Below are 25,352 nucleotides of genomic sequence, written 5' to 3' on the forward strand. Positions count from 1 at the left end.
CATCTGTGCGGCAGTGAAGGAGACCTGCTGCTGCTGTGCGGAGCTACACGTGTGTTAGAATTGGCAGTGTTGAGACGCTTTAACAAGGTCGAGAAAGAGTCACATGCTGTTAGACAAAGGGCCCACAGTAAAGAGTTACATTTTTGATTCTGTTAGAGGCTAAGGCTCATTCCTCAGAGAGAAACAGAAACTTATCAGGGACACAGAGACATGGTGTGATTTCAGGGAGTGTCTTCAGTCCATATAATCAGCGAACCTCTGTTCTTGTCAGATGCTGCACAGACTTTAGAAACTCTTCTCGAATGTAATGGTAAAAGCGTCTCCTTTCAGCGCTGAAAGTGAATAAAATAAGTAAAGTCTGAATGCTTTTCTTGGCTGATTTTATGCTCCGTGTGTCAACACAAATTATGATTCATTGATCGGGATTTCCATTCCCAACAGTAGCAAACGAGCAAAATGCAAAGAACTTTTGAGTTTTTCCCCCAAACTAACAGACTGTTGAGTAAAGCTGTTGGATGCAGGTAATGCTAGCTAAAAGATGACTAGCTTGCTAATATCAATACAGCACCTTAAGCTTGTTAACAAGTAGCTTGTAGGCTACTGGTGTTGTTGTCTATGTTCAGCTACGATTCATTTTGCCCCCCAAAAAGTTGAATCCCCCCTCTTGTTCGTCTGGAGCCAGGGCTGAGTATAACAGGGATCCACACCCTCACACACACATCGTTCAACCAGACAGCCATTTGTAAGCCATAGGGTTTTTTTTAAAAAATTGACAGCATAGGTTTGATATAACATTTTATTTAAGAAAAGAGGGACAGATCTTTAAACATATTTGACTCCTTTTTGACTGTCAGAACAGTCTGTTGTCCACAAAAGAACAGAGTCCATGAGGTTTAAGCTTTGTACTGTATGGACTAGGGAAACGGTACAAGTTATACTGGGGTACAGTACAACAGTACCCCAGTTAGACTCTGGTTGGCGTCACTTTGATTCCTTGCGATGTCTTCATCTCGTTCTGGCGTGTAATGAAGCCACTTCTTGACAGTTTTACTGCGGTCCTCAAGAGTCAGCTTTCTGTCAAACTGCAGAGCAACGACTGAAAAACACAAAAATAAAAGTGAGGAAGGTGTCTGTTAGAAAGATGATAAACATTTGAAAAGTTCTGAAAGATTAAACAGTGTCCTGGTTACAGGTCTGAGAACAAATACTAGTGATGGGTAAATGAGGCGTCATGAGGCGTTTCGACTCATAGCAACACTGTATTGATACTGTGTCGATACTGTGTCACTCAATACTGACACCTGCTGGACATTAAAAATTCCTACAGGCAACGTAGTGATTTGATGACCAAGTCTGTACAATAAGATTCAAGTCTTTGTATTTTATTGAATATTATATGTTGTATTATGTCATATCTTCAGTTACATTTAAAATATATTTGATATACAGTCAATAAAGAATGTGAACATGTACCATAAAGTGAAAATTTAAGTGAATGTGTTTGGAATGAGGATGCATGGATTGTTTTTTTCCCCCACACACTTTTATTAAAAAAAAAAGTTTACAAACTTTTGAAATTAAGCCCGTTACGCTTTTTTGACAAAACTTCTGCAGCTGTAGAAAAAAATTAAGTAAACACTACATTTACAGCGAACCCTTGTTTTTCTTAGGGGTTGCGTTCCGAAAATAACCCGTGATGGGCGAAATCCCTGAAGTAGTTACCTTTATTTTTTACAGTTATTACACGGCATAAATAAATACTCTACATTGAAACCAAAGAACAAAACCTGTTTTCAGGTCAGCGGATGTGCATCAATCGGGCCTCATTAATGTGACCCGCAGTCATGGCATTACAGCGTCTCCTCCAACCTGCCCCTCCAGATTCACAGCTGGATCTACGGCAGAGCGACGGATCTCATCAAACGAGCCTCCGGTCGGGTTCTGCTGCCTCTGGCCACAGTTTTTATTCCCAGCAGACATTGAAAGTTTCAGTTTCCATCTCCTGAGTGGCCAATTTGTATTAAACACCGTAACGTTATTGGCGCTCAGGTAGCGCGGAGAATGTTTTTACCAATCATATGGTCAATTAGGACGAAGAACACTGTGGAAAAAAACTGCACAAAAAAATCTGCGAAGCAGCGATACCGTGAAAAGTGAACCGCGTTACAGCGAGGAGGGTTCACTGTACATGAAATAATTTATAAAAAGCAACCGAGTAATTTGTAGAATGGCTGCATATCTGAGTTTATAGGTGTATCTGGGACTTCATTCTCATGCCTGGCCTCATAATGCCTCAGCATTGAAAAGGTGGATTTATTTAAATAAGAGTTAAACATATGCGACACTTAACATAATATAAAGCAGAACATAATATGAAAGTAAACTAAAAGTCAGTTTCAGCTGAATTTGGGTTCAGATAGATAAGTAGAAACTGACAAGAACCGGATGAAACGACAAAAATGAAAAATGTATTTTCCAATATAAGATCAAAATGGTCCCACACTGCGGAAACATTTCCTTCGAAGCTGCTCCATAGATGACAATGTAAAAAATCAAGAATTTGTTTGGCAATTGCTTTTGACAGATTCGCTTTCTTATAAACAGTTTGGCACCCAGTGTCATTTCGAAACAGTTCCTGTATTGGTATCCGTCACGTGGCTTGCTGAAACCAATACGCACCGACAGGGTGCTGGTCTATGGGCTTGATGCATGCGCCGGCGCGTCGGTGTGGCTGGACCCATCACTAACAAATACTAACCATATAGTTCCCCATGTACACTCACTGATAATTTCTTAATCTTTCATTAATATTAATCTTAATGTTTACGTATACAACTACATGTACCCATCAAGCTGCAGTCTAGTGTAGGATTTATGATTCTGCACTCATGTTAAAATGAGGGAATCAATATTTAAAATAAAGGCTGTTTATCAGAAAACCTAAAGATAAAACTCGGAGGATCAGGGTTTATGTAACACACCAGAGACAAATAGAGCAAAAGGTGATTTATACTGTAGTTGGAAAAATTTATAATTTATACAGAATAAACTTCCATCAAATAGCTGGTTTAATCTTCAATCAACTACAAATATTTCCAAATAAGTTGATTAAATTCATTCAAAAATGTCCAATGCTGATAAAGATCCCGCACAAGTAATAATAGACCAGTTCAGTTTAACCAGTTACCAACCCAAGAATCAACAGACTGAATCAGTCATTAGCAGGTTTAGTTCAGTGTTTCACCTGCCTTACATGTTCTAAGTGTTTCCTTTCTGTCTCACCTGGATTTAATCTGTGGATGATTAACAACCTTCTGCACTTCTTGACGGCTGCAGACTGTCATGCAAATATATAACTCAGTTGTTCTGGAACATAGACACATCTAAGCACGTCCCTAAGCACATTATAATAACAAATGAAAAACAAGTGATTACCATCACAAAAATTTAAAGCCCACCTGGAGCAGCCAGCCTTACACTTCCTTGTCCACCACATGCTCTCCCAGACCAAACAACAGGCCCCGCCCCATCTTAAAAACTCAAATCTCACAGGATTTCATACTTAGGCCTTGAGTGGTTGGTAGGATGAAAATAATACAAAATGAGACATGACCTCAATTATTAAAAATATCTGTTTTGCCCCAAAATAACCAGGATTAGTATAGGCACAAAACAATGCCCTTATTTTTCAATAAACACATTTAAGATCAAAGTAATATTGAAAAACTTACCATAAAACTGCTCAGAGGAGAATTCAATTCAGAAGCCAGTTGCAAACAAACCAGCAGGAAAGTGGCTGTTTGGTTGGGACAAACCACTAGTGTAAAAAGGAGTCAGACTGTACACTCCTAGTAGAGACTTGTAGATGTTTTTGTGCACAGTCAGTAATAATATTTACAGACAAGTAAGAAAATGTACATAAAGGAATCACAACCCACTGTTCAACATGTAGTGCCTAATTTGAAACATGATTAACTCCCACTTAGTAATAAAATGTTCTGACCAAGAGCTCAAGGATGGGGGGAGGGAAGAAGGGATGAGAGGGGGTAAAGAGGGGAAGGCTGGGAGGAGCAGGTGGGTGTGGGGAGCCTTGGGAGGGAGTAGGGCAGGGGTGCCCAAAGTTGGTCCTCGAGGGCCAGCATCCTGCATATTTTAGTTCTCTCCCTGGTTTAACGCACCTGGATCAAATGATGGCTCGTTAAAATCCCTAAGAGGAACATTGACAAGCTGAAAAGGTTGTTACCACCACCAGGGAGAGAACTAATCAGAGCTCTCCTAAAGGAGGGGAAGGTGTGCAGCAAAACAGCTGACATTGATTCAACGTTGATCAGACCTCGGCATTTCAGTCATTAGATTTCAACGACAAAACAACATTGATTCAATGACACAGTTTCAACGTTAGTTACTTGGCTAGAGGTGGAGGATTGTTTGATGGTTGATCCACCATCATTTGTTGACTTCAACCAAAAATCAACGATTCTAACTATTTCTCAAAGTTGATTTAACATCGTGTGCTATCTGGGAAGTTTCTGTCCAGGTGGGTGAAGTTATAAATAGCTAGAAATATCACAAATAAATGCAGACGGCTGAATGTGTTCAACATTGGAGGGGAAGGTGTGATGATATGGAGGAAGATGATCTGCTTTAACAAGGTGATTCAAGGAAAAGGAAAAATAAGTTTGAATAAAAAACAAAACTTGATGTTTTTGTAAAAATATTTATATTCACCAGCTGAAATGAAAAACAGAGCAAACAAGATAAAAACTCCATAAAGACCTGGATGTGTCCTGTCAGCTACCCATCAGCCCTCCACCTTGTAAACAGTGTGGATAAGAAGCTGCTGAGTGAATGGCTATCCTTCCCCTGATAGACATCTGTACCGACACGTTTAACTTGGAACATTCTTCATACAGTAAAATACAAACAATGATAAAAAAACTAAAAGTAGAAGGAAGGGGGTGGGGGGGGGGGTGAATTGTTAAAACAAGATTCTACAGCAATTCAGACACACCGCAGGTACATAAAAACTTCTTTGGCACAAAACACAAATCATTTAACACAAAATGAAACAAACTGTAAACAAAGCAACACTCATTACAAAATACAATTTTAGAAATGGACAGCATTAATAGATAAAAAAACAGTAATACTAAAAACTGATTTGGTAAATAACCATCAACATGTTTCAGTCTGCAAGGCCTCCACACAACGCAGCGTCGTCATGGTAATGTTAACACGCCAGGAATGGGGGGAGAATGGGTGAAAATAAGGTGAGAGGACTGAGAAGGGGCAGGGTGGAGGAGGTTGGGGGGGTTCATTAGAAATCTGAAATGTTGGAGTCCTGTTTGTTCCTCCATGTCTAGGGTACCAGCTCTGTTTGTCCTCTGCTGCATGTGAAAGCTCTGTGTTCACCAGCTAAAGTTTCCTTAGTGCAAATAGGCTGTCAGCTGCTGCCTCCTCACCAGGGGGGCGGGGCAGGGTGGGGCGGGGCGAGGAGAAGGTCATTTTCGTGGATGCGAGGCTGTGTTCGGTCTGGCACCTGGGATCGGTCTAGAAGCAGGTAGGAAAACAAGATTTCTGCATAAGATCTACTAAGCTGCTCAAGATTTTCATATATGTTCCATTCTTTGTCATTTTAACAAAACCAATGTCTATTGTACTGATGAAAATATGTTTTCTGAGCCACAGAGATAAAAACTTTGTTTTCTCAGCTCGGCTTTTTGAAGCACAAAATAATTCCTTCCCATTGTGAGACACCACAGTGATGCTTATTTAGAGCCAAATACAAACTGTGCTTTAAAAACAGGATTAAAAAACAAGAGTCAATGCAATGCTTTTGCATTGAGAGCCTTTTACTGATTTATTATGTTAAACTCTGGCTGATGGAGGTTCAAAGTAATCTTCTTATTTGACCCTGTTTCTCCTGACTGGAAACAAAATGAATATTTTGAAATGATCAGCCAGAGTTCTGACTTGGATAGGAAAGAGAATCTGTGGATGGAGCTAAAAATTAGGGTGATAAAAAGGAGGTCCTCCAACCTCAAAAACTTAAATCGCATCAAAGTTAAAATCAAATCAGCTAAACAGCAGTGCAAACCTGTTCACAACTAGAGGAGCTTAGAAGAAGCATGATGACGTTGTCAGGACAACTGACAACATCATCATGCTAACGCGGTGGGTTTAAACTCACCGCGTTAGCATGATGTCCTTTCACTCGAAATGGACACAGGCCCATTGTGGAGAAAACATACACCATGTTCATCTCTGAAGTACAGTGTAAGCTTCAAAACGGCACAGAATACCTGGCAGATTTCTCATCCTGACACTTTTACAATGTCAGAGTACGTTTATGGAAACAAGAATGAATCTGTACCAGATGACAAAAGTACACAGCTTTGCAGAGGGGACTGTCACTTCCATGAAAAGGAAGCTGAATTTCAGACAAGAACTGAATCGATGCACCGCAGTCTGGAGCAGAAAACAGCTCAGAAAGAGAAGACAGGAAACACTGGAAACAGCTTCAGCAACTACAGTATGCAGACATCACTTTCACTTCAACATTACAGCATTTTCACGGTGGTGCAGCTAAAGCAGATATTTACACTCTGTATTTTTCACCACTGTCTGACTTAAAATTAGACTAAAATATTTAATGTATTTTTTTAGGTCCAGAAGTGAGTGAGTGAGCACTGCTGAAACCACTTCCAGTCCATTTCATTCGGGAAACTTTCTTCCCCGCCTGCAGACCTTTAGATCCATCCTGTCCATCAGAGTGACTGATGTGTTTAACGCTGACACATGAAACAGTGATTTATTTAATGAAAAAGCAGCTGGCACAAAGAATGCCACTGGAGGACAAACAATTAACTAATCAGTGTCACGGGCAGAAAGTCATGTCAGACTGAAGACTGAATGATGCACAGCTTCTGGACAGCGATTGTTGATGGCAATTTGACTTCCCGCCCACTCAACAGAACCTCTTAGTGTAGATCAGACAGACTACAGTGTAGATAAGCAACAGCAATTACAGCTGAAGTCTTTTTGGTGTTTCTCTGGACCAGCTCTGCACATCTGCAAAGTAAAATATTTGCCAATATGTTTTTGCAAAACAGCTAAAACTCAGTCGGATTGGATGCATAGCATCTGTGAAAATCATTTTTTACATACTGTGATCTTGCTACATATGAAATAAGTCTGGACTTTCACTGGGAAAACATCTACCACCGTCACTCTGTTCAGAAAATAATACAGGACTTCATATTAGTATGATGTGTGTTCTCCTACCTGAGAACTCTGAGAGGGGGAATGGTTGTCACTTTCCCCACAGGTTGTGGCCCAGGAGCTGGAGGCATCATGACCAGCAGGCCTGTGGCTCTGCATCCAGAAGAGCGACTGGGACTCACCGTGGTGGAGGCTACTCTGGCTGGACTGAGGGGCAGAGGTCTCTGAGGGGGACAAGGGGCCGGTCTGGACGGCTGCTTAGAGACTCGCTACAAGACAGCAGAGACACGGTGGGTAACTGAGGAACCAGATCTGACCAGCAGATAATACGCTGGTTTTCCCAAGGAGAAAGCACAGAAACTTTCTTCTTTGTTTCAAACAAATATAAGAAAGACAACATCAGAAATATTGATGTAATTTAGAGGCATTTCAGTCTTGATTAAGATGGCTCTGTGGCTCAATAACATTCCTATTAACCTCAAACTTGATTCCAAATGGTTTATTTTTGTGATACATTGGATTCAAGCAATTTCATGTTTTAATTAGAATTAGTGACGGAATTCAATTACATGTTTTAATGGAGTTAATTACAGGGGCTGTAGTCAATGGATCATATTTTAATCAAAAACTATACATTAGCAAACTATAAAGCTTAGCAGCAAAAAAACACATTTTTGCTGCTAAACTATTTAATAAATACACATATGAGCTCAACAACAAATATATTTATAGTGTTTAATATGTTCTTCAACCATCAAATTGGAACAAAGTTCTATTCTACCCATTAATATTTCCAGTGTTTCAGGAATTTAGAAATCTGAACGTAGAAACATTGACATTTGGATTGGAGATGCCTGTGTTGCTGCTACATTTTTAGCATTGAGATGCTACTTTAGGCTAGTCTAGCTTTGCTGATAAGGCTAACTTCCTTTAGCACAACTTGAACACAATAGTCTTTTCTAAGTTTCAATGGCATTGGGTTTTGAAGTAGAATGTAACCCCCAGTGAGTCAAGAGAAGTAGCTTTGTTGTCCATTGCTGCTGTTTGCAGATGTTGTTAGTGCGTCAGATTTACAGGCATACCAGAAACATGTGAATGCAACATGTGAATCGAATCTTAAAAAAGGCAATATATTGATTAAATTCTTTAACGTGATAAATCTATGTAATTAATTAGTCAAACTAGTCCTAACCAGAATTGAAAATTCCAATAAGTACCATATATTAAATATGTTTATTTTCGTTTGGTTGATATGAGATAAATGGTTGCTACTGTTAAGTTTTGCTTTCCTTTCATCTCTTCCTAAATATTGATCCATCTTCTCATGGTCTGTTTGAAGGCTTCTCTTGTGTTAATGTTATACAACATTTAGCTATAGTTCTATAAAACACAGAATTCACATGCAGCTCCATGAAGAGTAAATAAAGGCTCTTACCAGTGGGGAACGTGTTGGGTTAAGGGGCAGCGGTTTCTTAGGAGGGCTGAGTCTTTGTGGGGTGGGAGGTGACTTGGGTGGGGTTGTTGGGGGCTTGCCAGCTGTTAAGGGTGGTCTTACCACCTTGAGGTCCCAAGGAGCCCCCTGGGGGGACTGGGTAGGTCTAAGAGGTCGCACTATGTTGACTGGCTGGGTGCCATTTGCCACTAGTCCTGGTCTGAGTGGCAGGACCTCTTTGCGGGTGTGTAAAAGCTGAAATGAACAAAAATTTGCTTTAAAAACACAGGAATGGTTTTAAATAATATCAGGTACTTCTAGTAGTTAAAAAAAAGTTTGCTTCTCTTTTCAAAATATATCCATTGGATCCAGTCCTATTTAACTATTTTAAAAGCAATTATAGAGAGATTAAATGTCTTATAATACATTTGGCATTATGTTGCCATTTCGTTTTCTTAATGAGATTTTTTTCTCATCTTCCAGCTATATATTTCTGCCCTATTGTACACTTGATTTCTCTCTCCTTGCCACTGATGCTTCCAATAAAAGAATAAAGAGAACAGTGCAGTAAAAGCCTGATGAATTAATGGAGAAGTGTTGAGGCTGTAGGAGGAGGCAGACTAAGTGGTCACATAAGAAAACAAGCTGCTGAATAATAAAGCTTTTTAAGATGAAGGTCAGCTTCATGGGCACTTTACATTCATCATCAGGGTTTCCCCCAGTTTGTTATAGGCCTGGCGGCCCGCCATGCTTTACTAGCACCACCACCAGGCTAAGCCTTTCTTGATTTTTCTTTTTTTTTGTTGTTTTAGGGGGGGGGGGGAAATAATCTTTTTTTTTTTATTTAAAAAAAAAAGCCTTTTTTTTAAAGCCGAACGTTTCTGTTACTCAGGGTTTCACTACCGGAGCAGATTTATTCCTGAAAGATATGGTTATAGAAGATGTGTTTATAGTTTATGCATTTAAAGCCGGCAGCGTACTGACCAATCACCTCGCGCGCTGCCATAGCTGGATTAAGTTTACCTCAGCGCGGATCGCGCGCGCCTCCTTTCACTCGAAATGGACACAGGCTGAACTGTATGGATATTTACATCAGCTCCCTATGAGGAATTATGATTAGTTATGAGGAATTATTGATTAAGGTAAGAGTTTAAACCAGTGATTCTCAATTCCAGTCCTCAGGCCCCCCTGCTCTGCATGTTTTAGATGTGCCTCTGTTCCAGAACAGCTGATTCAAATGATTGCATGACCATCAAATACTGCAGAAACCTGTTAATCACCCAGAGATTCAATCCAGGTGTGTGGCAGAAGGGAAACACCTAAAACATGCAGATCAGGGGGGCATGAGGACCGGAATTGAGAAACATTGGTTTAAACCCACCGCGTTAGCTCTGGTTGCGCAGCTTTCCGTGAACCGCAGGAATAACTTGTAGTCGCGTTTTCAGTGGTGTTTTGAGTGAGCGGTGAGAATGATTTATATTTGTGAACAAAACATTATGCAACGTTTACATCTCAACACGCTGCCCAACGTTTGGCCCCGTCTTCCCTGTAAAGTTTATGTATGTGTTCGCGGTTGGTCGGTGCGTTATTAGTTAACGACACAGCGATAACCTCATCGTGCAGGTTTAACCCGGTGAGGAGCTTTCGCGCTGTCCTAGCAGTCACGCATCACGCTGATTTTATATTATTATTATTGCCACCAGTGGCGTAATTACACATTATTCAGGTGGATGCGAAAACATAGATCGCATCCACACACACATTATTTATATATATATATATATATATATATATATATATATATATATATATATATATATATATATATATATATATATATATATATATAACTTTGTGTGCTTTCGAGTTTCTGTGATAATTAATTTTGCTGGGTAGCTCTTGAACTGCTACAAAATAAAGCTGTATTTCCTCCCTCAGCCCACTGGCTGCAATGTTGACACCTTGAGATGTCATAAGACCTAAATTCTGAACATCATGGCATGGAGTGCATCCTAGTTTTCCATGTCTGGCATATAACCATTTATTTTATATTTTAAACGGGTTCTATTGATCCTGTGTCCAGATAGAGGGATAATCAGTAGCCTAGCATCATGACCCGTTTTTTCTGAAGATCCTGCAGCTTCCACTTCTCTTCCTAACATGGCGCCTCCTCACCCTGACTCTCATACTGACAGGAGGAACCACAGAGCTCTGTTAGATTAAAGCTCATCTTCTGAAGTTGGAATATTTTTCCTCCAACATGTTCCAGAGGAATCACCTCAAACGGGATGTTGGACTGGATTTTATTTCAATGTCATTTGTGAATGTTAGAGCCTCAGTTTCAACAGTGGAGCTATAAAGGTTGAAAAAGGTTGGAGAAAGTCTCATCAACATCAATATTTCCACTAAATAAGAGGCAGAAATCAAAATTGTTTAATAAAGGTAAAGCCTCTCAAACCTGAGCCGACAGAACCAAACTATTTTTTTTTATTAGACAATTAATTTAATTTCACATAATTATCGCGGTAGAAGCCATTTGTTTGTTAAATACCTAATGAAACATATTTACTGTGTTTGATGTTTGTTGTAAATGACGTATACTCACAAAGAACGAGGTAATTAGTCCAAGTTTGTCATTTATTGAACATTCAGAAACTACAGCGGCTGTGATGCACCAAGACAAAGGTAAAAAAGGTAAAACAACCCGAACAGGTGGTCAACACTAAACCACTCGCACCCTTTTACTCTCCGTCTCTCTCTGTCATTTAAACACACCCGTTGCCATGGCAACCTCCTGCGCTACACAAGCCGACCCGAGATTATGCTAAAAACATAACATTCAGTCCGTTACGATATTAGGTTTGCAGGCTTGATATTTATTTTGCGATAATTAATAAGCCTCTCATGAACACAGCGGTGGTTGATTAGTTCATTTTAAACTCCTGCTCTGCTAGTTATTTTGGTAATGGAACCGAAACGCACAGAATTGCGCAACACCTTGTTGAAACAATAATTACTGAGATTGTTCGTTGGGTCATTAATTTGAACGTGTTTTGTTGATTTTTTTGTTGTTCTTTCATAAAGTTAGCAAAGTTTTAAGCGAGCCATAGGACGTGCTGGTCTCATCGTCCTGGCTGCGTTCAGTTTGTCACCTAATGCCGAGATCAACTCAAAACCTTCCGCGATCGTCGTGTTGCACCCCTGCTCTAGCAAAGCACGAAGAGTTCAGAAACAATATGAAATGAGAAAAAAGGTTTTCATTAAGTCGTGTTTAAGATTGTTCTTGAAAAACTAATCAGTCACGGCTAATTAGTGGGTTCTCTCACGGCTGCACAGTGAACCTATTCATGTTTTACAGCAGACAGCTGCTCCCCTCTCTTGCAGGTACTGCGTACCCTGGCTAAATATTTTAGGGGTACGCAGTACCCTGCCGTACCCCCTTACTTTCACCCATGATTATTACTAGTGTTATTTTTCCGGTTACACTAAACACCAAACCGTATCAAATGCTTTGTCTACTTAGTCAGACAGAGTTAATGTGCGCGGCCACCGCACATCTGAAAAACTCGTCCAGAAACTCGACCAGCCAAAATAGTTTCCGTGTCCCCTTGTTAAAAACTCAGCAGACACGACATGGAAGAGCTACTAAAGCCACATTAGCAGCATTGAATTAAATCTGCACAAAGATTTTGCTCATCTGCGCAGTGCAGCGGGTTTAACACATAATACAGGGTCGGAGCAGAATTTGCTTTAGGGGGTTCTTTTGTTGCTAAAAACATCAGCACCTCTAACAGCTTCTGTGTTAGATTTAGTGAAATCTAGGACAGGGGACTAATTTAATTGGCAAACCTAAAAAGCAATACATTATAATTGCAGTTTACTAATTTGTATTTGTGAACAAACGGAGCTGAAACTCAAAGATTAAACTCAGCATCAGATGGTAGCTATGGTAACAAACCAATCTGACTATGAGTATTGTTTGTTGAACTTTTACAAAGTAAACTTGGGAGCTCCTTAAAATCTTACGTATAAATGTTAAATTTAAATTTTTTTGATTTAGGTATGCTGAAACCATTATGTCAAATTTAGCAGCATTGATAATCTCAATAAACAAATGTTACATTTATATGTCTGTGTTAAAATATTAGCATTTATGGGGTCCCTGAAGCCCTGGGAGGCCTGATGGAGCCGCTGACTTAATTTGGATTTAAGAAAAGTGGAAATAATTTATATTTATTTATTTGTATTTTTTTATTTTTTGATTAGTTGTTTTTAAGACTAGTTGTGGGTTTATATTAGCAGTTCACTGGCGATGTTTTCCCATAATTACCCAGTGATATTTTTACTTTTCCTGTCTACTTAACATCTTTTAATACAAAAACCCAGTGGACTGCCGGTGGACAGCCTCGGCGCCTTGACCACCGGGCTTAGAAAGTTTTCTGGGAGAAACCCTGTCATCAAACCACAACAAGGCCACCATCCTCCTTTCCTTCCATTTTCTCCCATTGTTGCCACAGAATCTCTCCACTCACCCCCTTGTGGCCACTAGCTTTGTTGATTGGGCCGACCACCTTCAGGTGAAAGGCAGGATTCAGATGGCCATTTTTCTCTTTATCCACTGAAGCCTCTTTCCTGAAAAAGTAAAGAAGGACAGACAGAAATAAGCCAGAACCTTGTGCCTGACATGTTGCTTTACTTCAAGGGACAAGATATATCCTTTCTCTCTTGGATGAATGCTAAACTCACTGTGACTGATCATATTCACCGCCCAACAGAAATCCACCCCAATATATGGTGGTTGTAGCCGTATCTCTCTAGTATTATTATTATTATTATTATTATTATTATTATTATCATTATTATTATTACTACAGCACTCTCCCAGAAATCTTTAAAAAAATACATCTCTAAGCCATGCTTCGATTGAGAGTTATGGAGGTACACAACTCTAACTTGTCAGGACTTACCAAAAAATCTCTTGCAGAAATGGTCCAAACCCAATAGCTAAGTTGGCCATTTTGGATCAAGGTGGCCATTTTGTCTTTTTTTTTTTTTTAACACATGTTGCATTTGACTCCTACAGCTTTTAACACACATGCTTCAGAATCACTTAGCACAATCTGAAAGCAGTGAAGAGCAAACGTTATCAAAAGTTTTTGTTTTGTGCTTTTTGTTGCTTTTACAAATCAATCATTAGCAATAAAATTTGTCTGACAAAAAAATTACCAAAAAACCCTTAATGTCAAGTTGAAAACTAATTTTTACAAAATAATGACAATTAGAACAAAGTGTTTGCATAAATATTCACCCCCCTCAAGTAAATACTTATTACATTATTATATCATATACACAGTCTAAAACCCCCAGTCTGGCTAATTTAGTGATCAAACTGTGTGTGCTGCAGTTTTAAAAGTGTAGGAAGGTGATACTCTATTCAAAACCACAGAAGCCACTAGCTGAACTGTAAATGAACCCAGAAAATTAGTTCTCGAGTAAAACTGTAGACTCTGAGGGTTCTTGTTGCAGCTGCTGCACTGGAAGACTCATTAGAAACCTTTCCATACAGCTCCCTCACTTCTTCATGATCTGTTCCAGCAGCAGTTAGTGCTAGCTGTCCATGAGGCCCAGTAACCTCAGCATCATCAGAGTTTTGCTTAACTCTTCCTGTCTTTATTTGGACGGTCGGTTGTTGCTGCATGATCTCCAAACTGATACGGTTCTATAAATCACAACCTGAGCCTAGAATATCATGTTCAACCACTGTTTTCATCACTCTGTAGGTGGTGATGAATGTGGCACAACTCATAAAAAGCTCAAGGCTTTATGAGGGCATGGAGTTTGTTTTGTTCTGCTGTACATGAGCAGTGGCTCTGATTGCCATTGATTCTGGTAAACACATTCTGGTTTATGTATTGATCTACTGAAAGAACAAGACATAGCTATGTGCTTCTATGAGGAGTGTAGGAAGAATGGGACAAAATTCCATTCAATTACTGTTTTTGGAAAATAGTGAGAATGTCTGACCCATGTCAGTCATTTTAAAGATTCTGAATTTAAGGCTTCGCATTGTTTTGCCTTCTCGTTCACATGGCAACATGGTATTTGGCTGAATAAAAACACAAATTTTCATTAACTGGCTCCAGAGTGAAACTTCCTAGATATGCAATGCAAGAAAACATTTGGAAACCATGACATCAGTCACATCTTCTCACGCTTCTGCACTCATGCTGCGCAGTTTGAGATTGCCATGTTAAGGCAATCTCTGCTCATTGCGCACTGACATTTCTGACTGTATATTTCTTCACTGGCTGTCAGTGAAGAAACATAGATCATATATGCACCTCTGTACAAGCAAAGGGTTAAGATTACACACCTCTGGATCAGACAGGTCACATGCCACCTATAGGTCTGGCATGCACACTACATTGTTTGCAGTGCTATTTACGTTTCCAGCTGAACATGGGCAGTTTTCATTATGCTGTTGTAAAAATGTTTTTTTTTTAATACCCAATAAAAAATGCTTTTGAAAAAATCTTTGCGTAAATTAATACAAAATATCTGCTATTTTAAACAGAAAAGTTTGCAACAGTTAAATAACACTTTAGGGATTTTTAGATGTTGTCTTAGACATTTCATTTTAACAAATTTTCTATCTTGTTATAATGAAAACATTTTCTTGTTATGAGAAACTTTTTACTCTAAATAAAAACTCTCCTTTAAATGAGATAAATGAGATACTGCTTCTGAATTTATTTACAAGCAGGCAGTTAAATGCTTCTGTACTAAGTAAAAAGGAAAATATTCTTAAAATCTCATTATTCTGGCCTTTAGCAAACACATTGTTTTTGTAATCAGAATTGACTCAAAACAGGAAAATTAGTCTGATATAAAGTCAGTGAAGAAAAAAAGGTTATCTGTGTATTTATTAGTGCTGTCAATCAATTAAAAAAATATTCAAACTAATCACACTCTGGCGCTGTAATAAATCATGATTAATTACTATGCCTAACATTTAAGCTTCATATATAAATATGCATGCAGTTGTGGATCTTGAATGGTGCCATTGGCAAGCCCATCCTCCTGCCGCACTCCAACCAATTAAAATGCAAGCAATTATGTATTGTTTTTTTTTTTTTGTAGCAGAAGGCAGCAAGTAGTCTCCCACAACTCCATAGCAACTTATTCTACACATCCATACAAGTAGTTGTAAGCCTGTTCAGGGGACAACTGACAGATTTTATTTTCTAAGTCTTGAGTGCCCCCCCCCCCCCCCACCCCTTTCTGATGACACCTGGGAAACTACACATATAGCCCATATCAAAAACTGCTGTTGTATTCATATTCTGACAAAAAATTGGAAAATATATATTTTATTGTCTCAAACCAAACATGTTTCTATTCATTACCTATTGAACTGGTGCGATGAGCCAAGTGGTGTAGTTCATGTGAAATTTTGAGCTCCTCCAAGTAGATTTATACATGTGGGCTGGCGACGCTACATAAGTTTAAAAACTTTCACCTTTGTGAAAGAACACATTGTTCTCCATGTGTCAAGTTCATAAAGCTCTGCTGTTAACAAGGTAACCCTCAGCAGGAGAGAAGCTTTTAGTGTCAAAATAGGTTTGATTAATGTTAAATTCTTTTGATTAATCACATGAGTTATTGTTGACAGACCTGGTTTTTTACAGTACATACAACTGAAACCAGTTGGCAGATGGAGTTACTCATTAAACTACAGCTGACTGATGGATAATCATTAATCTGGCCAGTAATCAGTACTGTAGTCAGTAGTTCTTGAAGTTTCAGTTGATGGCCAATATTAAAAATTTGGCAAATATCAGTCAAATTCAGTCAATCTGTTGGATGAGACAACATTTTTGTGAAATCTTAGATCCCTTGGATGCTCAGTATGCAGGGAAATCAAGAACACAGTAATGGACAGACAGACAGAGGACATGACGGGGAGACAGTACTTGTTCTTCTTGTTCTGCTCTCTCTGTGAAATCCACTTGTGGTAGAATGAAGTCTTGACTCTGTAGCAGTAGAAGAGCAGCAACACTGCAGGAAGGACCACCAGGAAGGCAAACAGCAGACCCACCACTAAACCCACCTGATCTGTGGACACACACACACACGCACGCACGCAGACCACATATGCACGCGCACACGCACGCACGTACACACACACGCACACACACACGCACACACACACACACACACACGCACGCACACACACAGACACGCACGCACGCACAGACTGACTGAAAACAAATCCAGGAAATGGACACACCTCCGTAACAAGAAACATCTCTGGTGTTTAGAAGGATCCTCTCTGATCAAAGACTTCTGATGATATTGTTTGCATGTGCAAATGAGTTTAATTTAGTTAATGCTAGTGATATCTGAAGCTGGTTTGGGAAGACATATATGAGTTAAAGAAAGAGCTACATTGTACTATAGGTGCAGGACAATTCATTTAAGGTATTTGCTTTCTTACAGATTTCTTCTGACTTTGTTCATTTGTCAGAGCTGGACATTATATGTAATCCCAGGGTTGACTGGTCATTTGAAATGTTTAAATGGGATAAAATCAGAAACAGAATACATCAGTATTTACTCACTATTATTCTGCACAGGTCCACTGTCCACACTGCCACCCAGGCCAGGCTTCTCACAGAAGGGAGGAGCCCAGCCTCTGTCACAGTGGCAGTTCCCATTGCTGTTACACACCTACAGAAGACATCAGAAAGGTTTGGTTAAAGTTGTTCACTGTTTAGACTTTGCATATTTATGTTTGTGGAGCAAAATACAGTCTAAATACAAGAGATTGCTTTTGGAACAGTTTCAGGATTAGTGATTGACTGAAGCTCAATGTATGTGTGAGGAATTCATGCTAGTGTGTTCTCATCTATACCACTCACATAAAGTCATTACTGACTTGTTTGTGTCCTAATAATATATCTGGGGAGGTAATTTTTCTGGCTGAATGTGTTTACTATAAATAAGAATACCTCAGAAGAGAGATGCAAAAATGCTTGTCACATTTGGAAACATGTTCTTTGTATAAAATAGTCATAATCAAATACAGAACTGTCATAACTAAAATTTTACAATTGAGGAATGAGTGGAAATTGACAGGGAAGCAGAGGAGCAACTCAGAGGGGAGTGAGAACAGTTATGGGAGAGCAGAGGTAGAGAAGAATGAGGCGATGTAGATAACAGCTGTGCTGCGGAGTGTGACAGATGAACAGAGCAGGGACAACTACAACTGTTAGAAAACATCAAACAAATCTAGAGAATCAAGTCCAAACTATAATAAGGAATGCAAGAACTAGCAAAAAGGAACAAACTTTTATTACTTATTACTAGTAAGCTTATTATTGTAATAAGCTTACTAGAGCTTATTACAATAAGCTCTAGTAATAAAAGAACAAACAAATCATCTGAACAATCTTTTTGTGAAGCTGTAGCCAGAAAGTGGAACAAGGCTCATTGTGTGGAAATTAGAGATGTGCCGATCAGGTTTTTTCCTGCCGATACCGATCATCCATGAGGGCCGATCACCGATACCGATCACCGATACCGATCACAAAATTATTATTATTATTTTTTTATCATAAACACTACCGGTTACAATATGTGGAAAAAGGAACCATGAATTCACCTTAATTTAGACAAAAACTTGTTTTTAATAACTTTTTCCAAGAAGAAAACTAAACAAAACAGGCATTCTGCAAATTGTATATACTATCTTTAACAGACTGATAACATATGAAGTCTCTGAAGACGCTAAATAATGTAAAGAGCCAAAATAAAACCTCTCAACATTGCCAAAAAAATTCAAGTATAAAACTTAACATTCAAAGGCAAATACAGGATCCATTACAATAAACAATCCAGAGTTACTGAATGAAAACTTCCTGTTAGCATGGCGGCTAGCTGATTACTGCTAGTTCTGAGTGGCTGTTTCTGACTGAGCGGAGTAATTATGCAGAGCAGGGAGGAGATTGATTATTTTTTAGAGATTATCTGTCTCATGTTAGGACAGTGAAAGTTTTAATACGTATGTAAAATGTATTTTTTTAGGTTAGATGCTGCAGCTTAAACAGATGTTCGGTGTGAGAGTCACTACCAGGTGGAGCAGAAGCGGCACTTCGTCTGTGAAATATTACTACCTGTAGCGCGTAGCGGCGGTTCAACAGCGAGATCAGAACCAGCGTCTTACATCGCAGCTCGAAGACTTAAATAATTTTGCGGGTTATTTGTTTAGCTTTCTGACCGTCATGCTAATCCGGGTGAGTGTTTGTAGCTGTGCGCTGCTTTACCTGCTATCTGATCCTCCATATGTCTTTTTTACTGCAGTGAGCCTCGATGTAGCCAAACTCTGTCAAGTATGGCATAGTTTTTATGTCGTATTAGCTTCGTTGTGTTGATGCATTTTGACGTGCTTCAATTTTCTGCCGCAACACGCAAACTTCCCCATTCACTCAGTGAGTTATAGTTCCACATCGCTTAGGATTTGTTGCTGCACGTTTTGCGCAGTGTGAAGGAAAGAGGAGACCAGCTGCACATGCAGGCTGCGAAATGAGATGCAGGCGATCGGTATCGGCAACAAGAGCAAATGATCGGCGATCACCGATCATGCTCTTTTTCACGAAAATCGGCCGATTATGATCAGTGACCGATCGATCGGCACACCTCTAGTGGAAATGAGTTTTGACATTTGAAAAATTTCAAACCTGGAGCTCAACTGATCAGAATATTAACACGCTGATTGGTTTCAGTGGCCAAAGGCAGTCTTTAATGAAGCTGCTTTTGTGGATTGTGAAATTATTACAATACAACAGAGCATGTTATTCCATTCTCCTCTTAATAAAATGGAAATGAAAATGAACAAATAAGAAAATCTGTCTTATTAAATCGGTCAAATTTTATCGGTGGTAATTTGATTTTGATGTAATTATTTTACTGGCTACAGCTGGATTGGATTTCTGACTTTTGTTCATCAGATTTTTTTTTCACTCTTTCCTTTTACTTTGTTACAAAAACAAGGCCTGACACCCAGTACTTTAATATCAGACGTGAAAATAAATGTAAAAGTTCAGTGCAGAGTTATTCAGATCCCTAACTGTTTTAGATTTGAAGTTTATTTGACCAAGAAGTTTGTCTCTGATTGGAAAGCACAGTCTCTGAAAAGATAGTTTTAAAAATCTGTTATTTTTTAAAGTTTGACCAAAAAGTGACATGTCAACAAGTATTTACAGATTTTTTGATAATCAGTTGAAAAATTGTTTTTGACATTAAAGGAACCTAACCCTTCTTCTGATTGTTTGTACCTTTCAGCAGGTTCCCTCCAATATTTTGATGATTTATCTTTGTTGATGAACTCTAAGACTTTGAGGTTGGAAGGTCTCTTTGCTATCACCCTAATCTTTAGCTTCCTTCACATATTATCTATGCTCACCGCTTGCTTGTAGCTTCCATCACTTCTGTGTTGCAGCAAGTTTGAAATGTTGCACCTTTGTTTTTCTTCTCTCTTTGCTACTCCATCTGCCCACACCCACGGCCAATCAGTGAACAGCAGTGAACAGCAATCACCCACGAAAGCAGGGCCGGCCCGACTGGCCCTAATCCAAAGCAGGGACCTAAAAAGCAGGACCAGCCTCGAAAAAAAGCCAGTGAAAATATTTGCAAAGCAAGCTGAGTAGAGCCGAGCTGGTGGAAAAGAGGCCTATCAGGATTCAAATTAGAATCCAGACTGGGCTGCTCCAAAAATAGGAAGCAGTCTTTCTCCTTAATAATTGTAAAAAAAAATAAATAAATAAAAAATCTAGAAATTTTAGTTTAAACTTGACTAATACGTAAAGACTCAACACATATTCAACTCTTTGATTCTTAACCTCTCATTTAACATTCAGAGGGGCTGTTGATATAGTAGATACATAAAAATCACAACCAGGCTGAGCCTTTTAATTTTTTTATGAATTCCTTTCTAGGATCCAAATGAGAAGTGTATTCCTGCAGCTTAGTACTACTTTTAATTTGCATAAATATCAATCATACTCCATAAGCCTCAGGATCAACAGATAATATGGAATTAAAAATGGATCCTAAGACTTGAAAAAAGCCTGTGCTACGAGGAGGGAAAACATGCATATTTAGAATATTCCTTGCCGAAAGTCATTTCCATTATGCATGTATTGTTACACCGAGAGGAGGGGACACAAAGAGGACAAACGGCATAAAATAACAAAGTACTTTGTGAAAGGGATTAAAAGAGGAGAGAATAAAAATAATATTTTATTATTTGACTCATTATTTCAAATCCTAGTTAAACAACAGACTTGGCTAGTGTTAAAGCCAAAAGTAAATGGCTTTAAAGTAAATGAGAGAAGGAGAGAGTCAGCTTGAAATGCTTAGGGTCAAATAAACTGCAGAACAGCTTCAGACACAAAGTAGGTCAGACAAAGTTAGCTTCAGCAGGAATCTGCTGCTGTTATTGTTAAAACTTCACTCATTCCTTTATATGGCACAAGAACAAATATAGTATTTATGACTTTATGTCTTTAGAATAATTTGCCTAATTGTTCATGATTGCACAAAAAATGTTTGCCTTTATTGCACATTTTCCTTTCTGGGAGTTGAAACATGAACTTTAGTAGAAAGATTTCTGATGCTAAGCCAACATGTTATTGCTGCTTGGTAAATGAATTAATGAATTTTATTAACCCCAGAGGGAAATTCACATATTTCAGTACAACTGTCAAAAACAACATACAATCCAACTTCAGACATGACATTCAGACAGTGTCTGAGGGGAGCTGCCACCCTTTATGAACACGGTAAGCACTGGAACTGGTTTGGTGGGGAAGATCTTTATGTGTAAAACACCCAGAAAGTTAAAATTTAGGCACAGATGGGTTTTTCCAAATGGACAAGGACCCTGAGCACACCACCAAGTAACCAAGTTAGTTACAAAGTGGGTTAGGGGCAACAAAGATAATGTTTTGGATTGATACAAGTTATACAGTATAAATTCATGCTACCAAATTGGAAAGAAATGTAAGTAAACTTTTGACTTTTTTTTTTTTTTTTTTTACAAAGTAACTTTTATTACTATGTATTAACACACAAAAGTAAGAAAAGACATCACTTAAAACTCTCCTCTTCATCATGTTGGCATTTAACAAATCTTAATAATGTTAATATTAATAATGTTAGTAATACCAACTGATGTAAAGAGGAAAAGTTGAGTCTGATTTTGTCATACATTGAAAAGGCAACTGTTCTCATACAGTACGCAAAAATCTGTTTTCAACAATAACTAGATAAAAGGACGTATTAAGAGATAGAATAATTCAGTGCATATACATGATCTGAATCAAGTCTACAAACTGAAAAACTGATTAAAGTTGTTGAACCATAACCCAAAGAATTTACGTCAGAACAAGAGTCAGTTCAACAGTTCTGTTTTGTCATAAGTTCCACTTTAAAATGTGAGGAAATGTTTTTTGATTAATTCTTATTTGATCCAGATTCTCCCTGTATCAGACATATATTTGCATCAGCATTTTATTTTTTAGGATCCCTTAATGAAGCTTTACCGTTGGTACACCTCAGGCAATAAATACTGTTGAAGGTCAAATTCCCTAATTCCTTGATAAATCAATCTTATCTTGTGGCCAAGAAAGTGATATACTCGCCCCAAACTCTCCTTCCCAAAGCTTGGTTACAGACTCATAAACTATGTATGCTCCCTCCTTATCTGCCTCAAGCTTGCTTGTACTGTTCCAATGAATAGTTCATCACTTCAGTTGCTGTTGTGTTCCAGTCATCTATTTTCCTGACTTTAACAACAGACTTGGTGAAAGCAGAGCAGAGCGCTACCTTTGCCCAAGGACACAGAGAGACAACAAGATTAGGTAGATGTGCATGGAAACTAAGTGAGTTAAGTATGTTGCATGACACAGTGTGTGTGTGTGTGGGGGTGTGTGTGTGTGTGTGTGTGTGCGTGCGGGTGTGTGCACATTGGTGTGAGTGTGCGGATACCCCATTGCCGTGACAGTTTGCAAGGCAAGACTCCAGCTCGGTAAAAGAGGCATTTTGGCATTTACGGTCTCTGCACACCTGGAAGAACACAAGCAGAAAGATCACAGACTGTGATAAAGATGACAGCACACATATAAAGACTTTGATCAGCCTTGTGTTTGCACCCTTGGGCTCTGGAACAACTTGTATGCCTTTGGAAATCAGGAAATGGTACTAGCATCTTTAATTAAGAGCAGTTTTACAGATATGCTTTTAAAACTTATAGTAGTGTTGTTGGATGAAATCAGCAACATGCCTCCTTTACCTACCAGCATCCTTAATGTAGAAAATATACTGTTCTGACAAACAAAATGACTAAACACAGGGTCCTTTTTATTTTATTTTCCATTTTTTAAGCAGTAACGCAGGTTCAATATTTCCCCTCAGTTTGCAGCTTATTTCCCTGGAGATACATCTGCTCACAGTAATCAGCACAGAAACGAACAGTTTCATAACAGGAAAGCTCAACAGATACTCCCACATTCTGATTAAACTCAACACGTCCCTATTGACATTTTCCACTAACTGTGTTTTAAGATGTTGAGATTTAATGAGGCAATGATTATTGGTTTTGATCATGTTTTCTTCATATCATGGCAAAAAGGAAACATCATTTAACAACGATCCAACCTGATAAACATTCAAATGGGTTTCTGGACTTTAATTTACAGTTTGACCTCAGCTGGTCTCAGTTAATCAAATGTCTAATCAGTAATAAAACCTCTTTCAAAATATACAATTAACTACATAAGGATACTTTACTTTCTCATTCTTCTTGTCTAAATATTAATTAGTTATTTTCATATAGTCTTAAATCTTGATGAGGGCCTTTTCCAGATGTAAATTTCAGAAATAGTGTAAAATTTTATAAATGTTTTATCCAATAATTTCATCCCCAATTCTAAAAAACCAGCGACACAAAAGATGACTAGAAATTACATCTTATGAAGTGATAGTTTAATTTACTTTAGGTGAAGTCTGTTACTTTTAGTTCAGAATAACAGTAGACAGGATTAAGATCAACTGGCTAATGTTTAGCTGCTTTTCCGTTTGCTGTCAGGACAGTAGTGACCTCAGGCCTGAACTCCACAACACTGAAGAGCTGCTGTTGTATCAGAAAGTAAACGCTCAGAGACAAATGCCTTGGGTTGTAGGACGCAAAACGAGATGCCTCAATGAACCATCCACAGCCCAAGTCTACTTCAGTGTTTCTCCAAAACTTGAACCCACTGTGGTAAGGAACGGTTCTCCTACTGAGACGAGCCGCTCATATCAGGGAGTAATGCTTCAAAGAACCAAAGAAAGAAACAAAGAAACTTGCAGGGTTTGGTTGATTTTTTTCTATGCCGGTGCTAATGCTCATATGCATATCATTATGCACTAATACTGTTATTGGTAACGATAAAAATAACTTTGCAGAGTTGATCTTTATGTGACTGGGTGACTAGAGGCAGAGCTTGCATGCATTCACTGCAGAGAAAGGTTCAATTCAATAAGACGACTCAGAATTCATCATGGTAGATGGCAGACAGTATTATCTGCTGCCTATTCATTATACATTACTCATGCAGTGCTAGTCGGGCCTTGGAGCGCCAGCTGAAATGGAATTTAAAAGGGAGGATTGTGATGCAGAGGAAAAGGAAATAAGACAAACAGGGAAAAAAGAACTTTGCTGGTGAAATGGTAGAGGGTGCATTACTACCACTTTTTATATGAACCTTTTTTTTATATATAAAATCAGTTTTAATTTACGAAGTTATGGGTTTTTGAAATGGTTTTGCTTTAAAACCCAGTGTTCTAATTTGCATGCTGCAAAATAAATCAAATTGACAGAATAATGTTAATTAGACAAAATGCTAAGATGGATAAATCTCCCACAGGACTAATGGCATTTTGTTTTGTATGAGGTGGGCTGAGAAACAACCCTGTGTGTTTACTGCAAAAGCAACGAGAATGTTGACAATTATCTTAAGGCTGCACAAACCCTTCCACATAATGAAAATATTCAAAAACTGTTAGGGAACAAAACGTGAAATAATTAGTTAATTAGTGTAACTTTGCTCATACACATTTATATACATACAGCCAGAATAGCTTTTAGAAGTACTAGTTCACTTGGTTGGCAACAAGGCTTTAAATCAAACAGACTGTCAACTGAATAAGAGTTTAAAGACATCAGCCTTGAAAAAAACTAATTTGTGCATAAATCAGGTGAACATTCACATGGGGCAAATGAGCACACACCACACCACAATACTTTTCTTGGACTTTTCTTCTTTTACTAGTTTCAGATTGAGCTTTTATTATCGAGTCCATTTTTGTCCTTCTGGCTAATGGTCTTAAACTTAAATGTGAATTCTGGTCACATCTTAAAATTGATCAGGAGTGTATACCAACCTTGCCCTCCCCGCACTTGGTGCCAGTCATGACAAGGCCGGGGTCAGGCAGGTCACCCTGGCCATCCTGAGTGCTGTATACATAGGTGCCACGGCACTTAACCTCAATGCCGCCCGTCTTGATGGTTGTGTCAATGGAAACAGCGTTGGTGCCTTTGGGCTTCTTGGCAGCACTGTGGCACTGAATCTTGCCACATTTGGCATCACTAAGTAGA

General features: G+C 38.7%; 1 protein-coding gene across 3 annotated transcripts in view; it reads right to left on the bottom strand.

Annotated features, from left to right (window-relative positions):
- Positions 1-782: 782 nt before the first annotated feature.
- Positions 783-25,352, bottom strand: part of adam19a (ADAM metallopeptidase domain 19a) — a 182,697-nt gene continuing 158,127 nt past the window's right edge. For 2 of the 3 annotated variants that reach the window (XM_081600058.1, XM_081600057.1), the window contains exons 16-23: positions 25,139-25,343; positions 22,703-22,780; positions 17,275-17,383; positions 16,627-16,768; positions 13,186-13,285; positions 8,657-8,908; positions 7,285-7,490; positions 4,702-5,550 (exon numbers count right to left, since the gene is read on the bottom strand). In XM_081600058.1, the coding sequence (XP_081456184.1) occupies positions 5,502-5,550; positions 7,285-7,490; positions 8,657-8,908; positions 13,186-13,285; positions 16,627-16,768; positions 17,275-17,383; positions 22,703-22,780; positions 25,139-25,343 (1,141 nt within the window). In that variant the 3' untranslated portion in view covers positions 4,702-5,501. Of the gene's footprint in view, positions 1,097-4,701; positions 5,551-7,284; positions 7,491-8,656; positions 8,909-13,185; positions 13,286-16,626; positions 16,769-17,274; positions 17,384-22,702; positions 22,781-25,138; positions 25,344-25,352 lie in introns of those variants that run through there. The other variant, XM_081600059.1, reaches the window with a different exon arrangement.

Source organism: Poecilia reticulata, chromosome 18 (assembly GCF_904066995.2).
Source record: "Poecilia reticulata chromosome 18, P_reticulata-male-v2, whole genome shotgun sequence".
NCBI classification, from domain to species: Eukaryota; Metazoa; Chordata; class Actinopteri; order Cyprinodontiformes; family Poeciliidae; genus Poecilia; species Poecilia reticulata.